The 24309-nt window shown below is 49.2% G+C and overlaps 1 protein-coding gene across 1 annotated transcript in view; it reads right to left on the bottom strand.

Annotated features, from left to right (window-relative positions):
* LOC147710601 (prostaglandin G/H synthase 1-like) overlaps nucleotides 1–24309 on the bottom strand; it is a 570882-nt gene that overhangs the window by 275580 nt on the left and 270993 nt on the right. Inside the window, exons 4-5 of the mRNA XM_086921277.1 lie at nucleotides 3162–3278; nucleotides 2933–3073 (exon numbers count right to left, since the gene is read on the bottom strand). Of these exons, the coding sequence (XP_086777403.1) occupies nucleotides 2933–3073; nucleotides 3162–3278 (258 nt within the window). The remainder of the gene's footprint in view (nucleotides 1–2932; nucleotides 3074–3161; nucleotides 3279–24309) is intronic.

Here is a 24309-nt window from a genome sequence, read left to right as displayed (position 1 = left end):
ATACCAATGGATGAAATTGCAGCGTACAATTTAATTTAAAACAATACAATATGCTTATACACATATACTTTAAACTATACTTGAATGCAATACAGAAGTAGCAAGTGACACAGACACTATCCCACAGACTACATAAAGGTCTGAGTCGCCGCCCATGTGGCTGCATTGCAGATTTCCTCCAGGGACACCCCCTTAAATGCAGCCCTAGAAGCAGACATGGATCTATTTGACGTCCCTGAATCCGGTTCTCCACCACCTGGTCCTGAGAGTCCTATGCCAACAGAATTGTTTACTTAATCCAGCAACTGAGGGTATAGTTTGAGGGCTTTAACCCATTTCTCACTGGCCAAAACATTACAAAGAGACTGTCCACATTCCTCAACTGCTCCGTTCTGGCCAGGTAAACCAACAAAGTCCATTTCACAAACAATAGATGTAAAAGAGCCTCCTCCTCATATTGAGGATTAGGAAATAACACAGAGAGCACAACTTCCGCTAACCTGTAAAAATACAATGCAACTTTAGGAATGAAGGTGGGTTGAGCTCTCAAGACCACCTTATCTGTCAAGATCAGTAAAAAAGTTTGGACCTTAGGAAAGATCCTATTCACCAATCCACCGTGTAGATGAGATAGCCACCAAAAACACCACCTTAAGGTTAAAAATTTCAAATCAACTGATTCAATAGGCTCAAAGGGCCCCCTCTGTAAGGCTTGCAGAAGCAAAGGCAAAACCCCAATTAGGTGCAGACACTATAGGTCTTGCTCTCTTCAATGCCAAGGACTTCTAACATCTTGACACCAGGGTCTCTGTATGAGCATAGAGTGGACTCTGCTCTAAGCGCCACCCATTGAGCCCGCAGAGTAGAATTGGATAAACCCAACTCAAAGACAATGGACAAAAAAAATCAATCGCTTTCAAGGGGTTCCCACCATCAGCAACCAAACCCATCTTCAGACACCGAGTACAAAAATGTTCCCAATGTTTGGCATAAGACCTCAAAGTAAAAGAGTGGCGAGATTGAGGAATCTGATTGGCTACCACCTAGCCATCAGACTCCTTTCAATAACCAGGCCTGAAAGTGCATCGACTGCAACATGTTGACAGGGAGCTGGGCACCCAGCAGGGGATACAGTACACTGCTGAACAGCCAACTCCAACGAGAGGGGAAACCATGGGCATCTCTGCCACCCTGGAACCACCAGAATCACAAAGGCCTTATCCGCTCTTCCGCCACACACTGGGAAATCAATGGGACTTTGGAAAATGCATACAACAGCCCCGTTGGCCCTGCGAAGGACATCGCGTCCACACTTAATGCTGTCAAGCAAGAAATGATCGTGCAGAAGCAAGGCACCTTGGCATTCTCCATTGAGGCGAACAAGTCTATCATCTGAGACCCAAACCTCTCCTGCAATTGCAGAAACACATCCCTCATCAAAGACGATGAGCTCATTGAAGGAAACACCCAGTTTAGCCTGCCCGCCAATCAGTTCTCCTTCCCAGGTTAGTAAATCACTAACAGAGACCAGATCTACTATTCTGCCCAGCTGCAAATATTCTGACTCAACTGACTGAGGGACTGCAACCTGCAACCCCCATGATGATTTACAAACCCCATGATCACCTTTGTTTAGTCCGGACCTGTACAGGATGATACACCACATAAGGGGCAAATGCCAGGAGACCCAACTGAACAGCCTTCAATTCCCTGTAGTTGGGAGAAAAAGCAGACTGGACCCTTGACCACTTCCCCTGAGCAGAAAGAGCCTCCAGGCTTACACCACACCCATGCATCCTGGCATCTGTGGTCACACACTCTAGAGGGAAGTACATGGAAAAAGACACCCCTGGGATGGTTTCACATCATCCACCCACAAGTCCAAAATCTCCCTCACATGTGGTGTCACTGGAACACCCTTATGATAATCCTCACATTCAGCAACCAGTGGGATCAATGGGTACATATGTAAATGAGCCGAAGGAAGCACCATAAGCAAAGCAGACATAAGACCCTGGTGTCTTAAGCAATGTTATACCAGGGGACTCTGCTGTGTCAACAAATCCTGAACCTTCTCCAACAGAGTCAGCTTCCTGTCCATGCCCTGAAATGGGCCCGATGAAAGTCAGGTCTTGCGTCAGAATTGGACATGACTTCCTGTGGTTCACTAAGAATCCATGATCCTGTAACAAAGTGCAGATCTCCGTGACATGCTTACTAACCTTGTAATTATGATGCACCAGGATGGTGACCTCTGGGTTACCTCTGGACCTCTTGAGTAAGTGCCCAGGGACCATCTCTGCTGGGGTATCCCTTCTTTTGATCCTCCTCTGCTTTACCGCCTCTTTCCCTTTCCTCAACACCACTTAACATGGATGTTTGACATGGCGTTCATTTTCACCCGGGGGCATAATGCATGTCCATCCAATGGAGGGCGGGCTCGAGCTCTTTATGGTCCTCCTAATCCACCAGGGGGCCCCAGTCACCAGAGGATCATTTAATATCTGTAGGATATGAAAGACCCAGTGGCTAATCTTCACTTCTGGTGGGGCCCATCATTTTGCATACCGCCACTTTTTTAAGCCCCACCTGCATTTTACCGCCATTATGCTTTTGCTCTATGTCCGCACCCTCCTGCCTCTCCCATCTGACTCAGAAATCACTTTGATTGTCTCTGGAGGGCTCTTTATCTAAGAACATGCTCACAAGGTTAGATCTTTTTAGAGTGAGCAGAAGCGCTTCACCTGTGCAATGTGGCGTCTGTTACTGACTCATTCAGACATGACTAGCTGTATTAACATGAGAGAGCATTGGTATGCAGAATAAATTTAAAGATGTTCCGAACAGGGACCCCCGAAAATCCTTATGACCCTTCCATTCAAAGTCACTGCGAGGAAGGTGCATTTTTTTACGATAGTTTATCCAGACTCACCTAACACAATAATCCTCATTAAGGCACTCCCCAGAAATGTATTGTTTACGATATCCCAAACCCACTTGAAGTGAGTTAGCAAATAGTGAAGAAACGATGGGGATGGTCTCAGCATTCGCACGACGGTCGTCCAAAATTCAGCTGAAAGAGACAAAAGCCATGCTTTACATGGAATCACTGAAGCACAGAAACCACAGCTAAAATGCACAGTGTCAACCATGGTACTCACCCTGAGAGCAGTTAGTGCCATAGTAGCCAGTGTTGGTACAGTCGCATTCATATCTTTCGAATCCATATCTCATGCATACACCGCTGTGCTGGCATGGATAGTAGCAGCATGGATTCACTAAAAAACAAAAACAGAAAAACACATTATCTTAAATGCAGGGTCTTTTCTCCCCTAGTGCTGAGCATTTTTCTTTTTAGCTATTTGGGGTAGTTTGTAAGCATGAGCGAATTTTGCGGATCTCGCGTTCGCGAATTTTGCGGATTTGCGGATTCGCAATCCGCAAAATCCGCGAATTCCCGCGAATTTGCGGATTTTTTTTTTTTGTGTTCGCCCGTGTTTCTGCCAGTTCGCGAGGGTTTTGTACACTTTCGCAAATTGCGAACTTACCTGTCGGGTCGCAAGTTTCGCGAACTTGTTGTTTCTACGTGTCCAGCCTGTTTGGGACACTCTTCTTCATCACTGCCACTCTCTGTCACCACTGCCACTCTCTGACTACTCATGCCACCCTCTGGCCCACCCATGCCACCCTCTGTTTCATCACCACACCCTCTGGTTGTCCAGTGTACATTATTTTCGGCAAAGCAAAGCACACCTTCCCTGCCTCAAGTGACCTGAATTAATTTGGGGCTGATTAATGTGTCACAGAATATTTTTTTAGCTGGCACCTGCTTCCTTAGTGCGCCCTGATTAGTGATCTTTTGCACTTGCTAAGTGCTTTCATTGTTGCAAAATTAGTTACAACACCTGCCCTGCCCCAACTGACAATAATGAATTAGGGGCTGATTAATGGATTTTAACTTCCAGCCTGGCTCCTGCTTGTCTCCCTTAGCTGTAATTCAGGACCTTTGTGGCATATGTGTAACTATTCTGAGGTTCAGAGCAGGGTCACATAATAGTTTCAACTGGCAACTGAACTCTGGAGGGGCCCCTCAGGAAGCACTACAGGAAATGGCTACTAATGATGAGCCTGAACTTTTGAACCTGGTAAGTAGTTACTTTCAGTTTTGCTAAGATCGTATTTCTGCAATTTTGCACTTATTCGCGGGGCGCGAACTCACGCGAACAGTGCGAGCAGTGCGAGCAAAATCCGCTGCTCGCGGATTTGCGGATTTTGCGGGAAATTCGCAAATCTCGCGGATTGCGGATTTCCCGAAAATCCGCAAAATCCGCGAGCGGAACGGATTTTCCGCCCATGCCTAGTAGTTTGTGTTTAAACCTCCATAACCTTTTGTTCACATAATTTGCGTCCTTTTTTTGCAACATAGTGAGGTTCTAGAGGTACCCAGGGTTTGAGGATTCCCCTGGAGGGGACTGAGAAAATTGCCAAAATATAGTTTGAGTTTTTTGGGGAGAAATAGGAAAAAGGTACTTTTCATCAAAATGGCATCAACTAAGGTCTGCTGTGCTAATGTCACCATCTTCCCAGCTTTCAGAAACATGCAGAGCTGAATATGTTTTTTTTTTTTAACCACCGTTTGGGCATTTTTTAAATAGGTAGCTCGTTTTTCCTTTATATTGTGCTTTCAACCGACTTCAAGGTTTTGGTGGAAACCAGTGTAAAACCCATAGACTACCAAGGAAAGCTATACATTGCTGAAGAGTAGACCATTCCGAATTCAGCAAGGGGGTCATCATATGTGTAGACTGTAGGAATCTGGCTCTGTATGTACTATACCAAAGTATGGTATAGTGTGCACAGAGTCCAAGTGGAAGACCAAAGGTAGGCAGGGGTAAAAGTAGATAGCACCTTACTCTCTATTTGTGGTAGTATGGTCGAGCAGTAAGGCTTTATCAGAGGGTAGTGTTCAGCATTTCTTGTACACATTCAGGCAAGAAATGATGTCACACACTCAAAGACTGAACTAAGAAAATTTGTTTGTGTAAAAATGTCATTGTTATATTTTATTTGTAGAACCAAGCCAGGCCTGGTGCAGGTAAGTGAAATGATACTTTAACCCTTTCGCTGCGGCGGCTATTCCGCCGCAGCGCTAAAGGGGCGGGGCGGCCGCGCGGCAGCTGCATGCTGGTGACAGAACTGCTCCGTCACCAGCCGCGGTTGAGCTGTGCTGGTGACGGAGCGGTTCCGTCATGACCCGCCCCGCTCATTAAACCTGCCGCGCAGGCGCGAAATCAGCGCCGCGCAGGCGCGGCGGCCGGGCCATGACGGAACCGCTCCGTCATCAGCACAGCCCAACCGTAGCTGATGACGGAGCGGTTCCGTCATCAGCATGGGAGGGGTTAAAATTTTTTTGTTTATTAGTCTTCTCATAAGACATAATACAACTGAATGCACAGTTACACCACACCAAGGCATACTAATACACATCAATACTGAAATTCAAAGACGGGAATCAGGCACTTAAGGAATTCCGTTTGTACAACAACATCTATGGAAAACATGATCAATGCAGGTTAACCATTCTATTCAACTAACCAATGCCTTACATGAGGCCCAGCTCCTATTTAGTAGCCCTGCCAAAGGTGTTGCTTCTACACCTGTGGTCACATTATTCTTCTATATTCCCACCTCCTGCAACGTTGCCTCGATGGTAGCAGTCTCTGGGTGTAAGACTACATCAGCCGCTTTATTTAAGAGGTATGTTTTGTAGAGTCCCCAATAACTACTGGGAGGGAGTAGTTCATTATATATATCGTCTTGTGTGTTACAATACATCATGTCTGCATGCCATTCTTAAGTGAAATAATACTTTACAAGAATAATGCAGTTTGGTTCAATTGAAATACAGTAGGGTGCAATTTACAGTTGGATTACTTGGTAATTACATTTCTTACGCAGCCAGGTATCATTAGATACCAGGCTGGTGCATTTCCTGAGGGAAATAAAAATAGAGTCAATACGTTTTGCAAACTTAGTACAAGTTTACAGTTTACTCACGAGTCACATTTAGTTCTGTGAGGACAGAACGGGGTTTACGGGTCCGTGGATGAGATTCGGTTCAAGGAGCACCACCAGTGGCACCGAGGCGGCCAGGTGCAGAGTGCAGGGTCCGTAATTTAGGCAACGTCATGGGCTAGCATGGTCATGGGTGTGTGGGACTGCGGCAAGCAGGCCACCAAGTTGGGCAAGCAAGGACTCTTCAGGTCAGGGTCAGCACTGATGCCCAAATGGCTCACACAAGAACTACACCGCCAGCAGGACAGAGGCGGTCGGGTGTAGCATGAGGATTTGGCTGAGGTTGCAGGTTTCGGTCGAGGATCCCTCCGAATCGGTCAGCGGCTAAGATGAATGGAGTTGTTGGGAGTTTCTGCTTTATGGTCACGGCGTTCTATGATGGAGCCGGTCGGATGGTCGCGGTTGGTTCTTCTGGACCACTTCAGTTACGGAGTCGGTCAGGTTCACTTTCGGGTGCGGCTGAGGGGGATCTTCCCTTGTTGGCTGTGGTTTGGTTTTTAGGAGCTTGCTTTTTAGGGGTCACTATGATCCAGATGTGGATCATTGACAGGACCTCCTTAAAGTGTTGGTTTACTCTGGCTCTGGATGCCAGGAGCGGAGTGGAGGAGACTCACAGAGTCGATTGCTTTTGAGCAAGTCGGATGCTCACGGGAGACAAAAGTCCTTTTCAGATACAAAGGCGGGGCAAGTTTGTGGGGTTTCGAGGACTGCTGGCTGCAGGACACACCAAGGTTATATTGGAGTAGTCTGAGGTCAGGCCAGGCTGGGGCCAAGTCAGTTGGTGTCCTCCGCTTCTTCGCTTCACGTGGCTGTTCAGTCCTTCTTCTTATTTTTGGCTGTGGTCGGAGGAGACAAGGTTCTGGGTTGCCCCTAAATGCTACATTTAGGGGTGTTACAGATAGGGAAAGGTCGGGACTAATGGACCCCTTCCTTATGCCATCCTCCAGTGGGAGGGGGACATAGGCCTCACTCTGGTTGGTTGGGTCCCCCTATCTGCAAGATGGTGGGTACTGAGAATTATGCTTCACCTCGCCTTCTCCACCTGATGGGTGGGGTTGGCAAAGGTGGGCACACCTCTCTTTCTGACTTGATTTTCCCGCAAAGTGGGGGTCAGAACGGTGGGGCAGGTTGCTGAAAACAGCAAATGTCTGGGTTAGCTCCCAAAGGTGGCAGGCCTTTGTAGCTTCCCCTTCATGGACCCTGCCCTTTCTGGGGGAGGAGGCTTGGCACCTCGCCCCAGGATTTGCTTTGTTTCAGGACCCCGAGAGCGACAGGCCCTCGACCCAAGGGTCCAGAAACATGTCTGGTGGTGGCTGCTGGCGAGCAGCCACTAAGCCTGGAAACTAGAGAAAGGATGTTTTTGAGGGGGCACCTCTAAGATGCCCTCTGAGTGTGTTTCTCATTAAATGCCACACTGGCATCAGTGTGGGTTAATATGGTTTTCACTACGGCCATTATGGCGCTGGGGAGTTTGTAATGATGACCTCCCATACCAAATACTCTTTATGGCATTACTGCACTTACATTGTCTAAGAATGGGCGTAGGCACTCCAGGGGTACAGGGCTCATGCACCTACACCCTCACCACTGGCACAGTGCACCCAGCTATTGGGATAGCTTACCTGGGCCAGGGCAGTGGGTTGTAGGCATGGCACACAGGGATGTGTGCCATGTCGACTCTTCACTTTTGTTCTGAACCAAGACAAGCAGCCTGCAATGTCAGTGTGTGGGTGTAAAGGTACAGGGCCTCCAAGGGTGGCACAATAAGTACTGCAGACCTTAGAGGCCTCCCATGGTCACAGTGCCCTTGGTACCTAGGGTACCTTTAACAAGAGACTTCCATGTGGCCAGAGAGTTGCCAATGAGGTTATGTAACAGTACGTTTTAGGGAAAGAATATAGGCCCTGGGCACCTGGTTGGTAGGAACCCAGGGCGCACTTGGTCAAAGCACATTAACATTAGGTAAAAAGTGGGGGCAACCATGCGTAAAGAGGGTATTTTCTTAAACAGATGCCTCAAGGTTTCCCCACAAAAAACTAACTGTTGAAATAAAGAAATATTGAAAACAAGTAGAAAAGAAACAGCCATTTGGGACAATGTTTGAACTGCAACTTTTTGTCACAGTGGTCGATTACAAACGCAATGTACCATTACGTTCGCAAGACCCTTTTGGTTGTGGGGATAAATAGGGTTTGCAGGTTCTCAAAGAATTTAAGGTATCCAGAGCCAACAACTGAGCTGCACCGTACAATGGTTTTTCATTGTGTACTGAGTATAGACCAATTCATATGGTAAAATATGTAGAGTGAAAAATAGGTATCAAGTTAACCTATATGGAAATGGGCACAAGATATGGAGTTCAGGAGCTATGGTTATTTGTACATCTCTGAGGTTATAGGTACCTATATGAGCATATGATTTAGAGGGTATTTTTCAAAATGTCTTCGGTCTTTCACACTGGCTTATATTTAGAAGGCACAAATGTAGAGAAATCCAATTGGTAATGACAAATATCCTTCATTTTCTATGCTCCCACAGGTCTTCTGATAAAAATGGTACCTCATTTGTGTGAGTAGGCTTAAGGCCTGCATCAGGAAATAGCCCAAAACATACCATGGATACATCCCATTTTTCCACTCAAACTTGCACATTTTTTTGCAAAGTGGGTAGCTATGGATTCTGGGAACTGCCACCTGGGGACACCAAGCAAACCTGTAAATTTTTAGTAGACACCTAGGGGAATCCAGTATGGGGCTACTTGCATGGCTCCCACCAGGTTGTTTTACCCATAAACCCTTGCAAACCTCCGACTAAAAACAAATTTTCTTCACATTTCTGTGATGGAAAGTTTTGGAATCTGTGAAGATCCACAAACCTCCTTCCACCCAGCATTACAGCAAGTCTTCTAATAAAAATGATACCTTACTTGTGTGAGTTAGCCTAGTGCCTGCGACAAGAAACACCCCAAAATGCAACATGGATACATAAAATGTTTCCACCCAAAACGGACTTGTTTTTTGCGAAGTGGGTAGCTGTGGATTTTGAGCCCTAACTCAGGAGGCACCTAGGGAAACATTGCAAACCTGCACATTTTTAAAAACTAGGGGAGTCCAGGGTGGTGTGCCTTGTGTGCATCCCATGAGGTTTTATTTTAACCCACAATGTCATACAAACCTCAAACTTTGCCCGAAATCATGCATTTTCCTTACATTTCTGGGATGGAAACTTCTGGAATCTGCAGGAATCCACAACATTCTAACCACCCAGCATTACCCCATTTTTGCTGATAAAAACACTGCCCCACTTGTGTTGCTGGGCCTAGTTTCAGCAACAGGAAAGGATCAAACCAAAGTCAATGGAAGCCCATGCATGGGGACACCTATTGATCTTAGAGTGTGGCAGTAAACATTATGGAATACGCTTAACACACAGAGTTGACTTTTGGCTTAACCGTTGACATACATGTAAGTTGCTTTCCACTTACATTCAAGTTTTGAAATAATAGATTGAGACTCAATTAAACAGAAATCACTTCAATTCACAAACACTATATGAAACTCATTAGCAATTTTAGTACGTATCAGGTTCATTGTGCAAATTGTTCACTTGTTTTAACAGATTTCAGATTGTGTCTGTATCAGTGTGTGTGTGTCCATTTGATGATGATCAAAGAAATGAAGTGTTATAGCTCAGAACGTTGACTAATTAAATAATATTGTGTACTGTATATATATTTTTTTGTATATTTTGATATAATGGTTTTCTCCATTTGTGCACTCAGGGTAACAAGTTTTGATTCTTATGTACTATAATTTGGTCTTGCTCTTCTAGCTAAATATTTCACTTTACATCTTTAGATACAGTGCACTGGTTTCTCATTGATTCTTCTGCCATCGTATTTTGGGTTATTGTTCCCACTTTCCTTTCTTGGTGTTACTTTGTTTTGGAAGACTATGTATCCTCATATGGCACAAACAACCTAAGGAAAGTCCTCAATGTGCTCTAGTGAACCTAGATACCTCTTGTATCAGTTCTTTTTATTGCAGATAATTACAGCTTGAACACCACAGTGAGGTTGTCTTCAGACCGGTTGTATGGGTCTTTCTTTGCCACATCTTTGTTAATGATGATACAACCTTCAATACTTGCATTTGGTGAGTATAATTTACCTTGAGGTACTCACTGACCTGTGATTCTAATGTTATGATTTTTTTGTTTGTTATTTTATTTTTATTTTCTTCTTTAAGCTGTCTGTTCTGACAATATATTTTTTTGTAAAGTTAATGTATTAGCCCTAAAGCAATCTTATTTATTTAAGACGTTTTATATACTGCTGGCTCCACCCAGGGGTTTCAGAGTGCTTTGCATTAGTATGATGATATTAAGGCAATACAGAACAGTTGTTACAAATGCAGCATTCATACATGGTGGACTAAAAGAGCATATTGAGTTTGATATAGTAAAAACGCGTGTTGGCCAGCTTGTTGTCTGTAATAAGACTAGAAGATCTAAATGAAAAAACATGAGTGCATGACTGCCTCATCTCCAAACCTCGAACCTAGTCTGTCCTTGATATATACTGCACTGTTTGAACATGCTCCACGCATGCTGTGACTTTTTAGGTCGAGGCCTCGTCCGCACTGCTGTAAGCAGTGCGCGGAGCCGAAGATTTTATGTTTTTCAGTATGGGGGCTTGAACCCGCCCCTCTTCTCTATTGGCTGGCCTTGTAAATGCTGGCCAGCCATTGGAGGAGAGGGGCGTCACTCGGTTCTAGCCCGGCTTGAGCGGATTTGTGGGCATTTCTTTCTCATTTTTTAAGCCCCGTCTCTTTTTCAGAGGTAGGCCTTTGTTGGCGTTTCCTTTTTTTTTTTTTTACAGGGCTGTTTTTGCGCAGTTGGTAACTTCTCTGTTGCCGGGATGGGCGTAGCGATTTGCGAGCAGGTAAGCATTTTGTCTCTTTTTGTCATCTAATGTGTTTTTGTTTGTTTAATCCTGTTCCTCGTTGTGCTCGTGCCCCCCCACCCCGCTGTTCCTCGTTGTGCTCGTGCCCCCCCACCCCGCAGTTACTCGCTGTGCGCGTGCCCCCCACCCCGCTGTTCCTTGTTGTGCTCGTGCCACCCCACCCCGCTGTTCCACGTGCTTGTGCCCCTCCACCCCACTGTTCCTTGTTGTGCTCATGCCCCCCACCCCGTTGTTCCTCGATGTGCTTGTGCCCCCCACCCCGCTGTTCCTCGTTGTGCTCGTGCCCCCCACCCCGTTGTTCCTCGATGTGCTTGTGCCCCCCACCCCGCTGTTCCTCGTTGTGCTCGTGCCACCCCACCCCGCTGTTCCACGTGCTTGTGCCCCTCCACCCCACTGTTCCTTGTTGTGCTCATGCCCCCCACCCCGTTGTTCCTCGATGTGCTTGTGCCCCCCACCCCGCTGTTCCTCGTTGTGCTCGTGCCCCCCACCCCGTTGTTCCTCGATGTGCTTGTGCCCCCCACCCCGCTGTTCCTCGTTGTGCTCGTGCCCCCACCCCACTGTTCCTCGTTGTGCTCGTGCCCCCCACCCCGCAGTTACTTGTTGTGCTCGTGCCCCCCACCCCGCTGTTCCTCGTTGTGCTTGTGCCCCCCCTCCCCGCTGTTCCTCGTTGAGCTCGTGCCCCCACCCCACTGTTCCTCGTTGTGCTCGTGCCCCCCCAACCCGCAGTTCCTTGTTGTGCTCGTGCCCCCATCCCGCTGTTTCTCGTTGTGCTCGTGCCCCCCACCCCGCTGTTCCTCGTTGTGCTCGTGCCCCCCCACCCCGCTGTTTCTCGTTGTGCTCTTGCCCCCCACCCCTCGTTGCGCTCGCTTTTCTCAGCCCCCTGCCCCCCTGTTGCTCGTTTTCTCACCCCAGCCCCCCTGTTGCTCGTTGTGTTCGTGCCCCCCACCCCCCTGACCCTCGTTGCCACCGTGACCTAAGTGTGGATGAAGCTGTGTTGGAACCTGGGATGTCAGGTCACCTAGGGTAGCCTGGCCTAGGGGCAAGACATACAAATCTAGAGGCACAAGTGTAAGGTTGCAAACCACCCAATAGTAAATCCACGCAATAGCACACAAAAATAACGCTACACCAAAGTATGGAAAAATAAGTACTGCTTTATAAAAATATAGCTCTACTCTTTGGTTCAGAAATGCAGTTTAGTATTTTACAGCTTGTTTTGAGAATAGATGATATTACTTTCCAGATTACCAAATCAATACATTACTTGCATCAACAGTTCACTTCAATACATATTCAGTTTCAGTAGGAATCACAATAGACCTTCTATGTTCTACAATTTCATGACATTACAGTTCAATAAAGAGGGGGAAGCAGAACAGTTGCACACTGAAGAATTCCTCTTTAACTTCCTCCACGTATACCCCTCTGCTCCATACACTTTACAGTAAAGAGGGTACAACTACTGAGCAATTGACTAGAGTGGGGAAGATCAATATCCTCAGTTACGCTAGGGACACCCTGGCAAGATCAAAACGAGGTAGGTTTCTTCCAAGCAGTCAATCCCAAAGATGGCACCCTGTAGGATGGCTAGGATCACTCCTCTGACACCTTCTTACCAAGCTCTTTAGATTCCTGTTGACCTAAAATCCTTGATGACAAACTGTGAGGCTTCTGGAAATCCCCTCCTGTGTCAGAGACTCTATGCTGACAGAAGAGGCTCCCTGCTCTCTGATTTCCCACACCCCCACTCTCCTTACTTCGATGTGGGTCCCCTTGTCACGCTGGACAGGAATGCTGGAGGTAGGGGGGAAAAAGGAGCAAAGGAAGAGCTTCTGTTGGGCGGCTCGCTTTCCCCGCCGATCCCCTCCGTCCAGCCACGCTCCCTCAATACAGCGCTGGGCGAGGGGCTCCTGTAGCCGTAAGAGACGAGGGCGCTTCTCGCCTACTCCGCTAAAGGGGAGCTTCTCCGCCTCCCGCCGGGTCTTTTTCAAGGGGTCCGCCGGCCTCCCACTGGGCCTGCGCGTCTCCTAGACGCTTTCCGCTTCGTGTCCCAGGCCGCCTGTACACCGAGGCGGCTCGCCTCTGAGACACACACTTCTTTCTCGGCCACGCCTCCCGCAGGCCTCGCCTCCCGCAGGCCTCGCCCCCCTGGATCCGCTTCCTCAGACACGGAGCAAGGCAGCGCGGGCGCGAGGGACTAGTGTTCCCGCTTGGCGCCGCGCTGTCACCGCTCCTCTGCCCACAGTCTCTCCTCTCACCTGGCTCCACAGAAGGCACTGTCCAGAGCGGAACGCTCACTCCCCCAGGCCACGAAGGCTCGGCAGACACTCGTCTCCCCCTCACAGCTTCGAGGGAATACCGGAAACCACACCTTGCCCGGGTCCGCTTCCTCCACAACGCTGGTAGGTGAAGCTCTGCCACAGGGAAATTAGGGAAGTCTCCCAGCAAGAGCGTCCCAACAGGGATCAATGGGGCCAAGGTTTAGAGGGGGCTTCCACCACAATTAGACCGATCTTTTCAGCAGAAGAAGGTGGTTGGGAGGGATTGGTCAGGGGTTGAAGGGGGAACGTCTCCCTGTAGTGGCTGTCTGTCACAAGGACAAACTAACAGCTCCCAGTGCGTCCTCCTCCTCTCACCACTGCCTCACTCCTCCACTCTCTGGTCAACACAAAATGGCTTCCTAACCCCTGCCCTTATATCGACAACCCCCACAGGGTCCAGTAGGGTCCAGAAAGTTCTGGAAGGCCTAAGGTTATCCTATGGGGCAGTCTAAGATGTGGCAGTTGGAAACAGTTAGGGCCCTCCATTTTGTGAATTACAGCATTTTCCTGACAGAACAGGCCTCTGGGCCTGAGGGGAAAAACTATGAGGGACAAAAGAACACCTATCCCCTTGACCAACACCTAGAAAAACTAGTGGACACAAAAATTATTAAGGGTATGAGGGGCAAAAAGGGGACAAAATAAATAATAAATTGGAGGGACTACGCAAAAAGCCAGACAGGTCTAACACGCGTCCCCCCCCCAGCTGAAAGTGGGGAGAACTACCCAACCCCTTGGGAGTCCTCATCACTAAGGCGGAAATACCTGGAGAGACCGTCTGCATTGGCGTGGTCCACTCCAGGCCGATGTTCCACCCGGAAGTCCATTCCCTGTAGGGAGATGGACCACCTCAACAGCTTGGGATTTTCCCCCTTCATTTGCATCAGCCAACGAAGGGGTCGGTGGTCAGTCTGAACCAGGAAGTGCGAGCCAAAGAGGTATGGCCGCAGCTTCTTCAGAGCCCACATCACCGCAAAAGCTTCCCTCTCAATTGCACTCCACTTCTGTTCCCGGGGAAGCAGTCTCCTGGATAGGAAGACTACAGGCTGATCCAGGCCCTCTTCATTTAGTTGCGATAACACTGCCCCAATGCCATGTTCTGATGCATCTGTTTGGACAATGAACTCCTTGGAGAAGTCTGGGGCCTTCAGGACCGGTGCCGCACACATTGCCTGCTTCAATTTCTCAAAAGCTTGCTGACAAGCTCCCGTCCAAACTACCTGTCGAGGTTGTTTCTTTGAGGTGAGCTCTGTGAGGGGCGCTACAATAGTGCCATACCCCTTCACAAAGCGACGGTAGTAGCCTGTGAGGCCCAGGAAAGCTCGGACCTCAGTCTGTGTCTTGGGGGGTTCCCAGGCCATGATTGCCTCAATCTTCGCCTGCAGGGGCTGCACAGTCCCCCTACCCACCAAGTGCCCAAGGTACACAACCGACCCCTGCCCAATCTGGCATTTGCTGGCCTTGATGGTCAATCCAGCTTGTTTCAGGGCCTGGAGAACTGCTTGCAAATGCTGCAAATGGTCCTCCCAACTGCTACTGAAGACAGCAATGTCATCCAAGTAAGCAGCAGAGAAACTCTCCATTCCAGAGAGGACCTGGTTCACCAGCCGCTGAAATGTGGCAGGGGCGTTCTTGAGCCCAAAGGGCATCACACAGAACTGGAAGTGTCCCTCAGGCGTGGAGAAGGCTGACCTTTCCCTTGCTCCATCTGTCAAGGAGATCTGCCAGTACCCTGAAGTGAGGTCAAAGGTACTCAGATATTGGGCAGCTCCTAGCCGGTCAATTAATTCATCCGCCCTAGGGATCGGATGAGCATCAGTCTTTGTCACTGAGTTCAGTCCTCGGTAATCCACACAGAACCTCAGTTCGGGTGTGGTGCCTGGTGGTGCGGCTTTTGGCACGAGCACCACCGGACTGGACCAAGGGCTGTTGGAAGGTTCAATAACTCCCAGCTCTAGCATCTTGGCAACCTCTCCATGGATGCTAGCCTTCACCTTGTCGGACAGCCGGTAGGTCTTCGACTTCACTGGTGGGCTGTCCCCTGTGTCCACGTCATGGGTACACAGGTGAGTCCTTCCCGGGACAAGGGAGAACAACGTAGAGTACTGCTCCAGGATCTGGCGGCAGTCCTCCCGTTGCTCAGGAGTTAGAGTGGGAGAGAGAATCACTCCCTCCACTGACCCATCCTTCTCTTGAGACGAAAATAGATCTGGGAGAGGTTCGCTTTCCGCTTCCTCTTCCCCGTCAGTCACCATCATCAACATGCATTCGGGCCTCTCATGGTGGGGCTTGAGACGGTTGGCATGCAGCACCCGTAGGGGCTGTCGAGGGGTCTTAAGGTCCACCAGGTATGTGGCCTTACCCTTCTTCTCCAACACTTCAAAGGGGCCTGTCCAGCGATCCTGGAGGGCACTAAGCTCTCCAGGCTCCATCACCCACACTTTCTGGCCAGGCTCCAATTCCACCTGGTGAGCATTGTGGTCATACCACTCCTTCATGACTGCCTGGCTGGCCTCCAAGTTGTCAGAAGCTTGCTTCCACAACTTCGCGATTTGGCTCCTGAAGGCCAGCATGTAGCTTACCACATCCTGGGGGGGTTTCCTGGGCGATTTCTCCCAACCTTCCTTCACCAGGCTGAGAGGACCGCGTACAGGGTGCCCATACAGAAGCTCAAAGGGGCTGAAGCCCACTCCCTTCTGGGGCACTTCCCTGTAGGAAAAGAGCAAACAGGGTAGGAGGACGTCCCATTTCCTCCGCAGGCTTCGGGCAGACTTCTGATCATGCCCTTCAAGGTCTTATTAAACCTCTCAACCAGTCCATTAGACTGGGGGTGATAAGGAGTGGTGAACCGGTAGGCCACTCCACACTCCTTCCACATTGCCCGCATGTAAGCTGACATGAAGTTGGTCCCCCTGTCGGACACAACTTCCTTGGGAAATCCCACTCGGGTAAAGATCCCCATTAGGGCTCTAGCCACTACAGGTGCAGTGACTGTCCTCAGAGGAATTGCCTCTGGGTACCGTGTGGCATGATCCACCAGAACCAGGATAAACCTGTGACCAGCTGTTGTTGGTGGATCCAAAGGCCCTACAATGTCGATGCCCACCCTCTCAAAGGGGGTGCTAACGACTGGAAGTGGTTCCAGGGGAGCCTTTAGCTTCACCCCTGTTTTCCCACTGGCCTGGCAGGTTACACATGTCCGACAGTAAGTGTTGGACGCCACTTTCATCTGAGGCCAGTAAAAGTGGAGGACAAGCCGTGCAAAGGTCTTGTCCTGGCCTAAGTGTCCTGCCAGGGGTATGGCATGAGCCAATTCCAAAAGAAAGGCTCGGTATTGTTGCGGGACTACCAAGGCCCTTGATGAACCAGGCAAGGGTACCTTGGGTTCACTGTAGAGGAGTCCATCCTCCCAGTAAATATGGTAGTGTCCGGTAACATCACCTGCTGCTTGGGCTTCAGCCTGTCGCCTCAGTCCCTCAAGGGTGGGGCACTCCCTCTGCCCCTTACAGAATTCCTCTCTGGTAGGACCTCCCTCCACATGCCACTCAGCAGGAATGGGTAAATCCTCCAGAGAGTCTACTCCCCCCTCCACGGACTCCTGGTCCACCACCGCAGGTGGCCGATCTGTCACATGGGGTGTGGAAGCCGGAGCAGGCTCTCCCTGTCTCCGGGTCTGTCCCTTTTTAGCAGCGGTTGGGCCATTGTTCCAGGCTCCAACCCAGGCGAACTCCCTCTCCGGGCAGTCGCAGACCGTGTGCTTGCACAGGCCCAGTCAGGTGTACCCAGCATCGCAGAATGCGTCCGGTATTCCACCTCTCTCCAAGTGTTGTGTTCCATGTCATTCCCCAACAGACAATCGACTGGCACGGCAGGGCTTACGGCAACTCGAAGTGAACCTGCAACCCCCTCCCACTCAAAGGGAACCTCAGCCACTGGATAGTGGCCCATTCTGCCATCAGCCATCGCGGCGGGGTGGAGTACATTAGGAACCACCTGCTCTGGAGACACCAGTTGACTTCTCACCATAGTCATACTGGCTCCTGTATCTCTCAGAGCCTTCCCTCTCTGGCCATTGATAGTGACCCATTGCCCATACTTTGTAGTATTTGGGGGCACCTGGATCTTTGGAACCATCTCCCGCTCTCCCAGGCACACTAAGGTGACACCCACCCACTCACCCCCCTTATCTAAGGGCAACTCCTCCCCGAGCGCTACACTAGCTACTCCCGGTGACTTTCCTCCGGTGGGAGGGGGTGGTCTCTTTGGGCATCTGACATCCCCCTTATAATGTCCAACACCACCACATTCAAAACAGTGGAGAACCCTTGGCTGCTGGCTTTGGCCAGGATTAGGGTTTCTGGGCGGGTTTGCCCTAGGGGTGAAACCTGCTCCCTTTCCTTGGAAATTATTTTGGGGACCTTTAGAGAACTCCTTCTTTTTCTCTCCCCCCTCCTTCTTCTGGGGGGCGCCCTGTCCGGCTTTTTGAGAATCCCCTCCAGTCCCCTTTGAGGACACCCGGGTACTTGCCCAGATGTCCGCCTCCTCTGCAAGCTTCCGGGGATCGGTCAGCTTGCTGTCCACCAGGTGTTTGCGCAGCTCGGGAAAACATTTCTCGAGGAGGTGTTCTTTCAAAAATAGATTGTACAGCCCCTCATAATCTTTCACCTCACTGCCCTTGACCCAACCCTCTAAGGCCTTTCTGGCATAGTCAAGGAAGTCCACCCAGTTCTGGGTGCTTAATTTGTGGCTCCCCCTGAACTTCTGACGGTACCTTTCTGGGGTAAGCCCAAACTTCCTTAACAACGCCAGCTTCATGGTGGGGTAGTTGGTTTGTTCCTCTGGTTCCAGGGCCAGCAAGGTGTCCCGACCAGCAGGAGGCATGTATTTGTACAAACCACCCCCCCAGTGCTTTTCCTGCACCCCATGGGCTCTTAGGGAGACCGCATAAGCAGCCAGCCACTTAGCTATGTCATCCCCCTGACTGAAGCTAGCTGTAAGGTCTTTCGGCAAATAGGGTCTGGTCTCCCTGGCTGTCTCTTTTGTCTGATTTTTGAGATCAAAAGAGAGAGCAAGGGATATTTTTCACTAAGAAGTGAAAAAGAGATTACTCCTATTCCCCTGAAAGGAACATTCATGAAAACATAGAGAGGAGTATCCCCAACGTAGAGTTTTGAAAAAACCTTTCGGAGGGTAAACTTTTTGGCAAAAAGGAAAAATTCAACCTTTTGTTTTAAAACCCCTCACTCACCAACCTAGTGGTGACTTGCTTCATCATCGGTGTCCACCATGGTGACCGAGCGTCACCAGGATGTGCTTCAACACCTGTACTACAGTGGAGCGGGTTGTGACTGTAAGTGCAAAAAAATTTGTTAAAAATTGTCCTGGTTTAACTTAAAACATAATTTTTATTTTAAAGCAACTGAACAATGTTAAAAATATCGGTGGCGAGATACTGGTAGGTGAGTTACGACCAGTGTATCTCTATATGTGTCTGTGTAGCTTGGTCAACATGTTTCTACCAAATGGGCAACTGCCCGGTATTCTTCAGGACCAAAAAACAGGTGGACGGGAGGTGTGGGCCCCCTAAAAGGCGCACCCTGTCCTGATCCCCTGTGCACCTACTGGAAGAATGGCCAGTGGTTGATGCGCTCGATCAAGAATATGAGAGCCGTCAAAAAAAGGTAAAAGAAAAGGAGACTTATTTATAGCCTCTAACGTGCTTCAACGGGCAGGGGGTAGGCTAGCCGAGCAGAGGAGGATAGCAGTAGGTTAATGGCCGTCACCTTCATCCGCAAACTATTATGTTATGTCGTATGAAGAGCCTTTTTTTGACGGCTCTCATATTCTTGATCGAGCGCAGGTGTTGAAGCACATCCTGGTGACGCTAGGTCACCAGGGTGGACCCCGATGATGAAGCAAGTCACCACTAGGTTGGTGAGTGAGGGGTTTTAAAACAAAAGGTTGAATTTTTCCTTTTTGCCAAAAAGTTTACCCTCCGAAAGGTTTTTTCAAAACTCTACGTTGGGGATACTCCTCTCTATGTCTCTTTTGTCTCCCTGCCACCATTCATTTCAGGAGAGGACCCCCGTTGCAGGCTTTTGAGTTCTAATTCCTTCAGCCTGAACTCATGGGCCATCCACCTCTCCTCCTTCTCCTGCTCCAACTTAGCCAACTCCCATCTCAACTGTCTTTTCTCCCTCCTATCAGTGAGCTCGGCTTCAGTTAAGCTTCCCCCAGAGGCGCTACTGCCCCTTCTGGAGTAGGACACTGGTCCTGGGAGTAAGTTTTCCCCCTCAGAGTGGAATAACCCATCTATCTCCCCCACCGTGTCCTGGTCTACCCCTTCATCCTCCTCCTTCCTTTCTTGGTGTGCCTCCACCCAAGCCCTAAGACTGGTCTGGAGCTCCCCCTTCCAGGGCACCATGCTTGAAAAATACCCCCATTTGCTGGCAGAACACTTTCAGCTGAGCCACAGAATAGACCTCTAGGTTTTCCAAGGCAAACTCCATTTTGAGATAGGCAAACCTAGATTACACACACCAGAAATTGTAGAGTTGCAAGGGCAACCTAAAGCTACCTCCACCCACCACCAGGAACACATTTGGAAAAATAAAAAGACAAATTAGGAGGGCTGCAAGGAGAAAACTCCTGGTGTAGGTTTAGTGTATTACGTTGAATTACTATTGAGTAGCTGCAACCAAGTCAGGATCCCACCGCTAGGCACCAATCTGTTGGAACCTGGGATGTCAGGTCACCTAGGGTAGCCTGGCCTAGGGGCAAGACATACAAATCTAGAGGCACAAGTGTAAGGTTGCAAACCACCCAATAGTAAATCCACGCAATAGCACACAAAAATAACGCTACACCAAAGTATGGAAAAATAAGTACTGCTTTATAAAAATATAGCTCTACTCTTTGGTTCAGAAATGCAGTTTAGTATTTTACAGCTTGTTTTGAGAATAGATGATATTACTTTCCAGATTACCAAATCAATACATTACTTGCATCAACAGTTCACTTCAATACATATTCAGTTTCAGTAGGAATCACAATAGACCTTCTATGTTCTACAATTTCATGACATTACAGTTCAATAAATAAAGAGGGGGAAGCAGAACAGTTGCACACTGAAGAATTCCTCTTTAACTTCCTCCACGTATACCCCTCTGCTCCATACACTTTACAGTAAAGAGGGTACAACTACTGAGCAATTGACTAGAGTGGGGAAGATCAATATCCTCAGTTACGCTAGGGACACCCTGGCAAGATCAAAACGAGGTAGGTTTCTTCCAAGCAGTCAATCCCAAAGATGGCACCCTGTAGGATGGCTAGGATCACTCCTCTGACACCTTTTTACCAAGCTCTTTAGATTCCTGTTGACCTACAATCCTTGATGACAAACTGTGAGGCTTCTGGAAATCCCCTCCTGTGTCAGAGACTCTATGCTGACAGAAGAGGCTCCCTGCCCTCTGATTTCCCACACCCCCACTCTCCTTACTTCGATGTGGGTCCCCTTGTCACGCTGGACAGGAATGCTGGAGGTAGGGGGGAAAAGGAGCAAAGGAAGAGCTTCTGTTGGGCGGCTCGCTTTCCCCGCCGATCCCCTCCGTCCAGCCACGCTCCCTCAATACAGCGCTGGGCAAGGGGCTCCTGTAGCCGTAAGAGACGAGGGCGCTTCTAGCCTACTCCGCTAAAGGGGAGCTTCTCCGCCTCCCGCCGGGTCTTTTTCAAGGGGTCCCCCGGCCTCCCACTGGGCCTGCGCGTCTCCTAGACGCTTTCCTCTTCGTGTCCCAGGCCGCCTGTACACCGAGGCGGCTCGCCTCTGAGACACACACTTCTTTCTCGGCCACGCCTCCCGCAGGCCTCGCCTCCCGCAGGCCTCGCCTCCCGCAGGCCTCGCCTCCCTGGATCCGCTTCCTCAGACACGGAGCAAGGCAGCGCGGGCGCAAGGGACTAGTGTTCCCGCTTGGCGCCGCGCTGTCACCGCTCCTCTGCCCACAGTCTCTCCTCTCACCTGGCTCCACAGAAGGCACTGTCCAGAGCGGAACGCTCACTCCCCCAGGCCACGAAGGCTCGGCAGACACTCGTCTCCCCCTCACAGCTTCGAGGGAATACCGGAAACCACACCTTGCCCGGGTCCGCTTCCTCCACAACGCTGGTAGGTGAAGCTCAGCCACAGGGAAATTAGGGAAGTCTCCCAGCAAGAGCGTCCCGACAGGGATCAATGGGGCCAAGGTTTAGAGGGGGCTTCCACCACAATTAGACCGATCTTTTCAGCAGAAGAAGGTGGTTGGGAGGGATTGGTCAGGGGTTGAAGGGAGAACGTCTCCCTGTAGTGGCTGTCTGTCACAAGGACAAACTAACTGCTCCCAGTGCGTCTTCCTCCTCTCACCACTGCCTCACTCCTCCACTCTCTGGTCAACACAAAATGGCTTCCTAACCCCTGCCCTTATATAGACAACCCCCACAGGGTCCAGTAGGGTCCAGAAAGTTCTGGAAGGCCTAAGGTTATCCTATGGGGCAGTCTAAGATGTGGCAGTTGGAAACAGTTAGGGCCCTCCATTTTGTGAATTACAGCATTTTCCTGACAGAACAGGCCTCTGGGCCTGAGGTGAAAAACTATGAGGGACAAAAGAACACCTATCCCCTTGACCAACACCTAGAAAAACTAGTGGACACAAAATTTATTAAGGGTATGAGGGGCAAAAAGGGGACAAAATAAATAATAAATTGGAGGGACTACGCAAAAAGCCAGACAGGTCTAACAAGCTGCAAATTTACTTTTCTGTGGTAAACAGATGCATCTGAAACACAAAGCAATACTTTTTATTTCATTGATGCACGCTTTTTAGAAGTATTTCAATGAGGACTTTGAATGCAAGCCAGACCCGTTTACTTTGTGAATGTTTGTTCAAGATATTCCCTGTTCTTTTTCATTCAGCGAACTCCAGAAACTGAACATCCAGTAAGAGTGCTGCATGTTTTCATTGCTGTTTCCTAGCAGAAGACCAAGCTTCGCTTGCCAAGGGGTGCGTCCAAGTTGCCCCCTTAGTCCCATAGGGTGTACTTCCCGTAGTACAAGGCTGTGAAGAGACAATGCCAGTGGAAGCTGAACTGATTCTTAGAGGGCATTGCCTTTTAGCCTTTAATGATGGTAGTAGGAGGCCTGCCCGTTCGTCCTTGGAAAAATTCAATGAGTTCTTAAGTCGTTGTGCATTGTCTAACGTGTGTACGATGTGCATCTGCTCTCTGTTAATGTGTGCAGAGATGGGCAGCACGCACTAGTCTACTACTTTGTATTGCACGCAGCATAAAAGGATGGTTGCCTGCAGAAGGTAAGGTCATACTGGCTCCCAGGTCCCTGAAGGAGTCGCTCATAGTACCCATTGCAGAACTGCAGTTTCAGGTCTGTATGATTTATTGCAGCAGTACACATTCAGCCCAGAGCTCTGTCTCTGCCACAACACGCTCAAAGTGGGCTCTGCTTGTAGGCAGCTCTGATAATTTTCGTTCAGATTTTGGGTAGCTGCATGTGTGGAGCTGTGTGTGTGGGGCTGTGTGTGCGTGTGTGTGGGGCTCTGTGTGCGTGTGTGTTTTGTGCTCTGTGTGTATGTGGCTCTCTGTGTGTGGATCTGTGTGTGGCTCTGTGGGTAGTTTTTTTTGTAGGTGGCTCTGTGTGTGGGTGGCTCTGTGTGTGTGGGTGGCTCTGTGTGTGTGGGTGGCTCTGTGTGTGTGGGTGGCTCTATGTGTGTGGGTGGCTCTGTATGTGTGTGTGGGTGGCTTTGTGTGAGTGGCTCTGTGTGTGGGTGTAAATGCAATAGGTCTCGCATTTGCGAGAGATTAAGCCATTGGCATTGTAGATGACAATGCCCTTTATTTATGTTTTCAAAACAAAAACATAAATAAAAATAATGTCATGAGCAATGCCAATAGCTCTAACTTTAATAATGCTGAGACCATTGCATTGTAAATGCTTGTTTATTTATTTAAAGAGTTTTATATAGCGCTGGCTAGACCCGAAGGTATCAGAGCCCTTCACATGAGAATCAACAGTGTATCAGAAAAAAGATCAACAATTACACAATACATCAAAAAAATAGGCAATACATTAGGAGAGGAGGGAAAGGAGAGAGAAAAGTAGTGGAGGGGGCAGGGGAGGTGAGTAGGGGAGGATGAGGGAAGAGACAACAAGGAGAGACTAAAGGAAGTCTGTCTAAAGACTGACTGTGTAGGTGATGAGCAAGGAGGGAGCCCACGGCCCATCTCCCCTATAGCTAAACCAGGTAGCTCCATCGGGCATCAGACAAAATAGTTCACTCTCAATACATTGAGAGAGGAGAGAAGGAGAGACATAAATAGAGGGAGGTTGCGAACCTCCGGCGAACCCAGGACCACCTCTCCTTCAGGAAGCAACTGAAGACCTGGCTGTTCGAGCAGTAGCGGACCCCCTTCCAAAGCGCCTTGAGACCCTTCCGGGTGAGTAGCGCGCTATACAAGTGTCTTGATTGATTGATTGATTGATTGATTGATTGAGGATGCGGGAAGAGATGACAGGAGAGACGAAAGGAAGTCTGGCTAAAGACCAACTGGGTAGGTGACGTCCAAGGAGGGATTCCCCGGCCTGTCTCTCTATAGCTAAACCAGGTAACTCCATCGTGCATCAGACAAATTAGCTAGATCTCAATTGACGAGGGAAAATTCACAGATAAAACCGGGTGGGGACTAAGGGCTAGGACAAGTGAGGGCAGAGGTCAGTGGAGAAGAGTAGAGCGGGCAGGGGTAGGGGGTAGGTAGTTTGGAAAAGTTCCCATGGATCCGCTTCGAATCATTCTAAAAGCAGGTCCGTTCCTTCTCAGGCGCCATCTTGAGGTTAAAACGCCGGGTAAGATTTTCTCCAGTATCCTGGTGTTGCTGCGACCGGTTGGAACGGCGGCCACAGCGTCAGATGCT

Source organism: Lissotriton vulgaris, chromosome 5 (assembly GCF_964263255.1).
Source record: "Lissotriton vulgaris chromosome 5, aLisVul1.2, whole genome shotgun sequence".
Taxonomy (NCBI): domain Eukaryota; kingdom Metazoa; phylum Chordata; class Amphibia; order Caudata; family Salamandridae; genus Lissotriton; species Lissotriton vulgaris.
The sequence above is the reverse complement of the archived record's forward strand: the minus strand, read 5'-3'. Positions and strand labels throughout refer to the sequence as shown.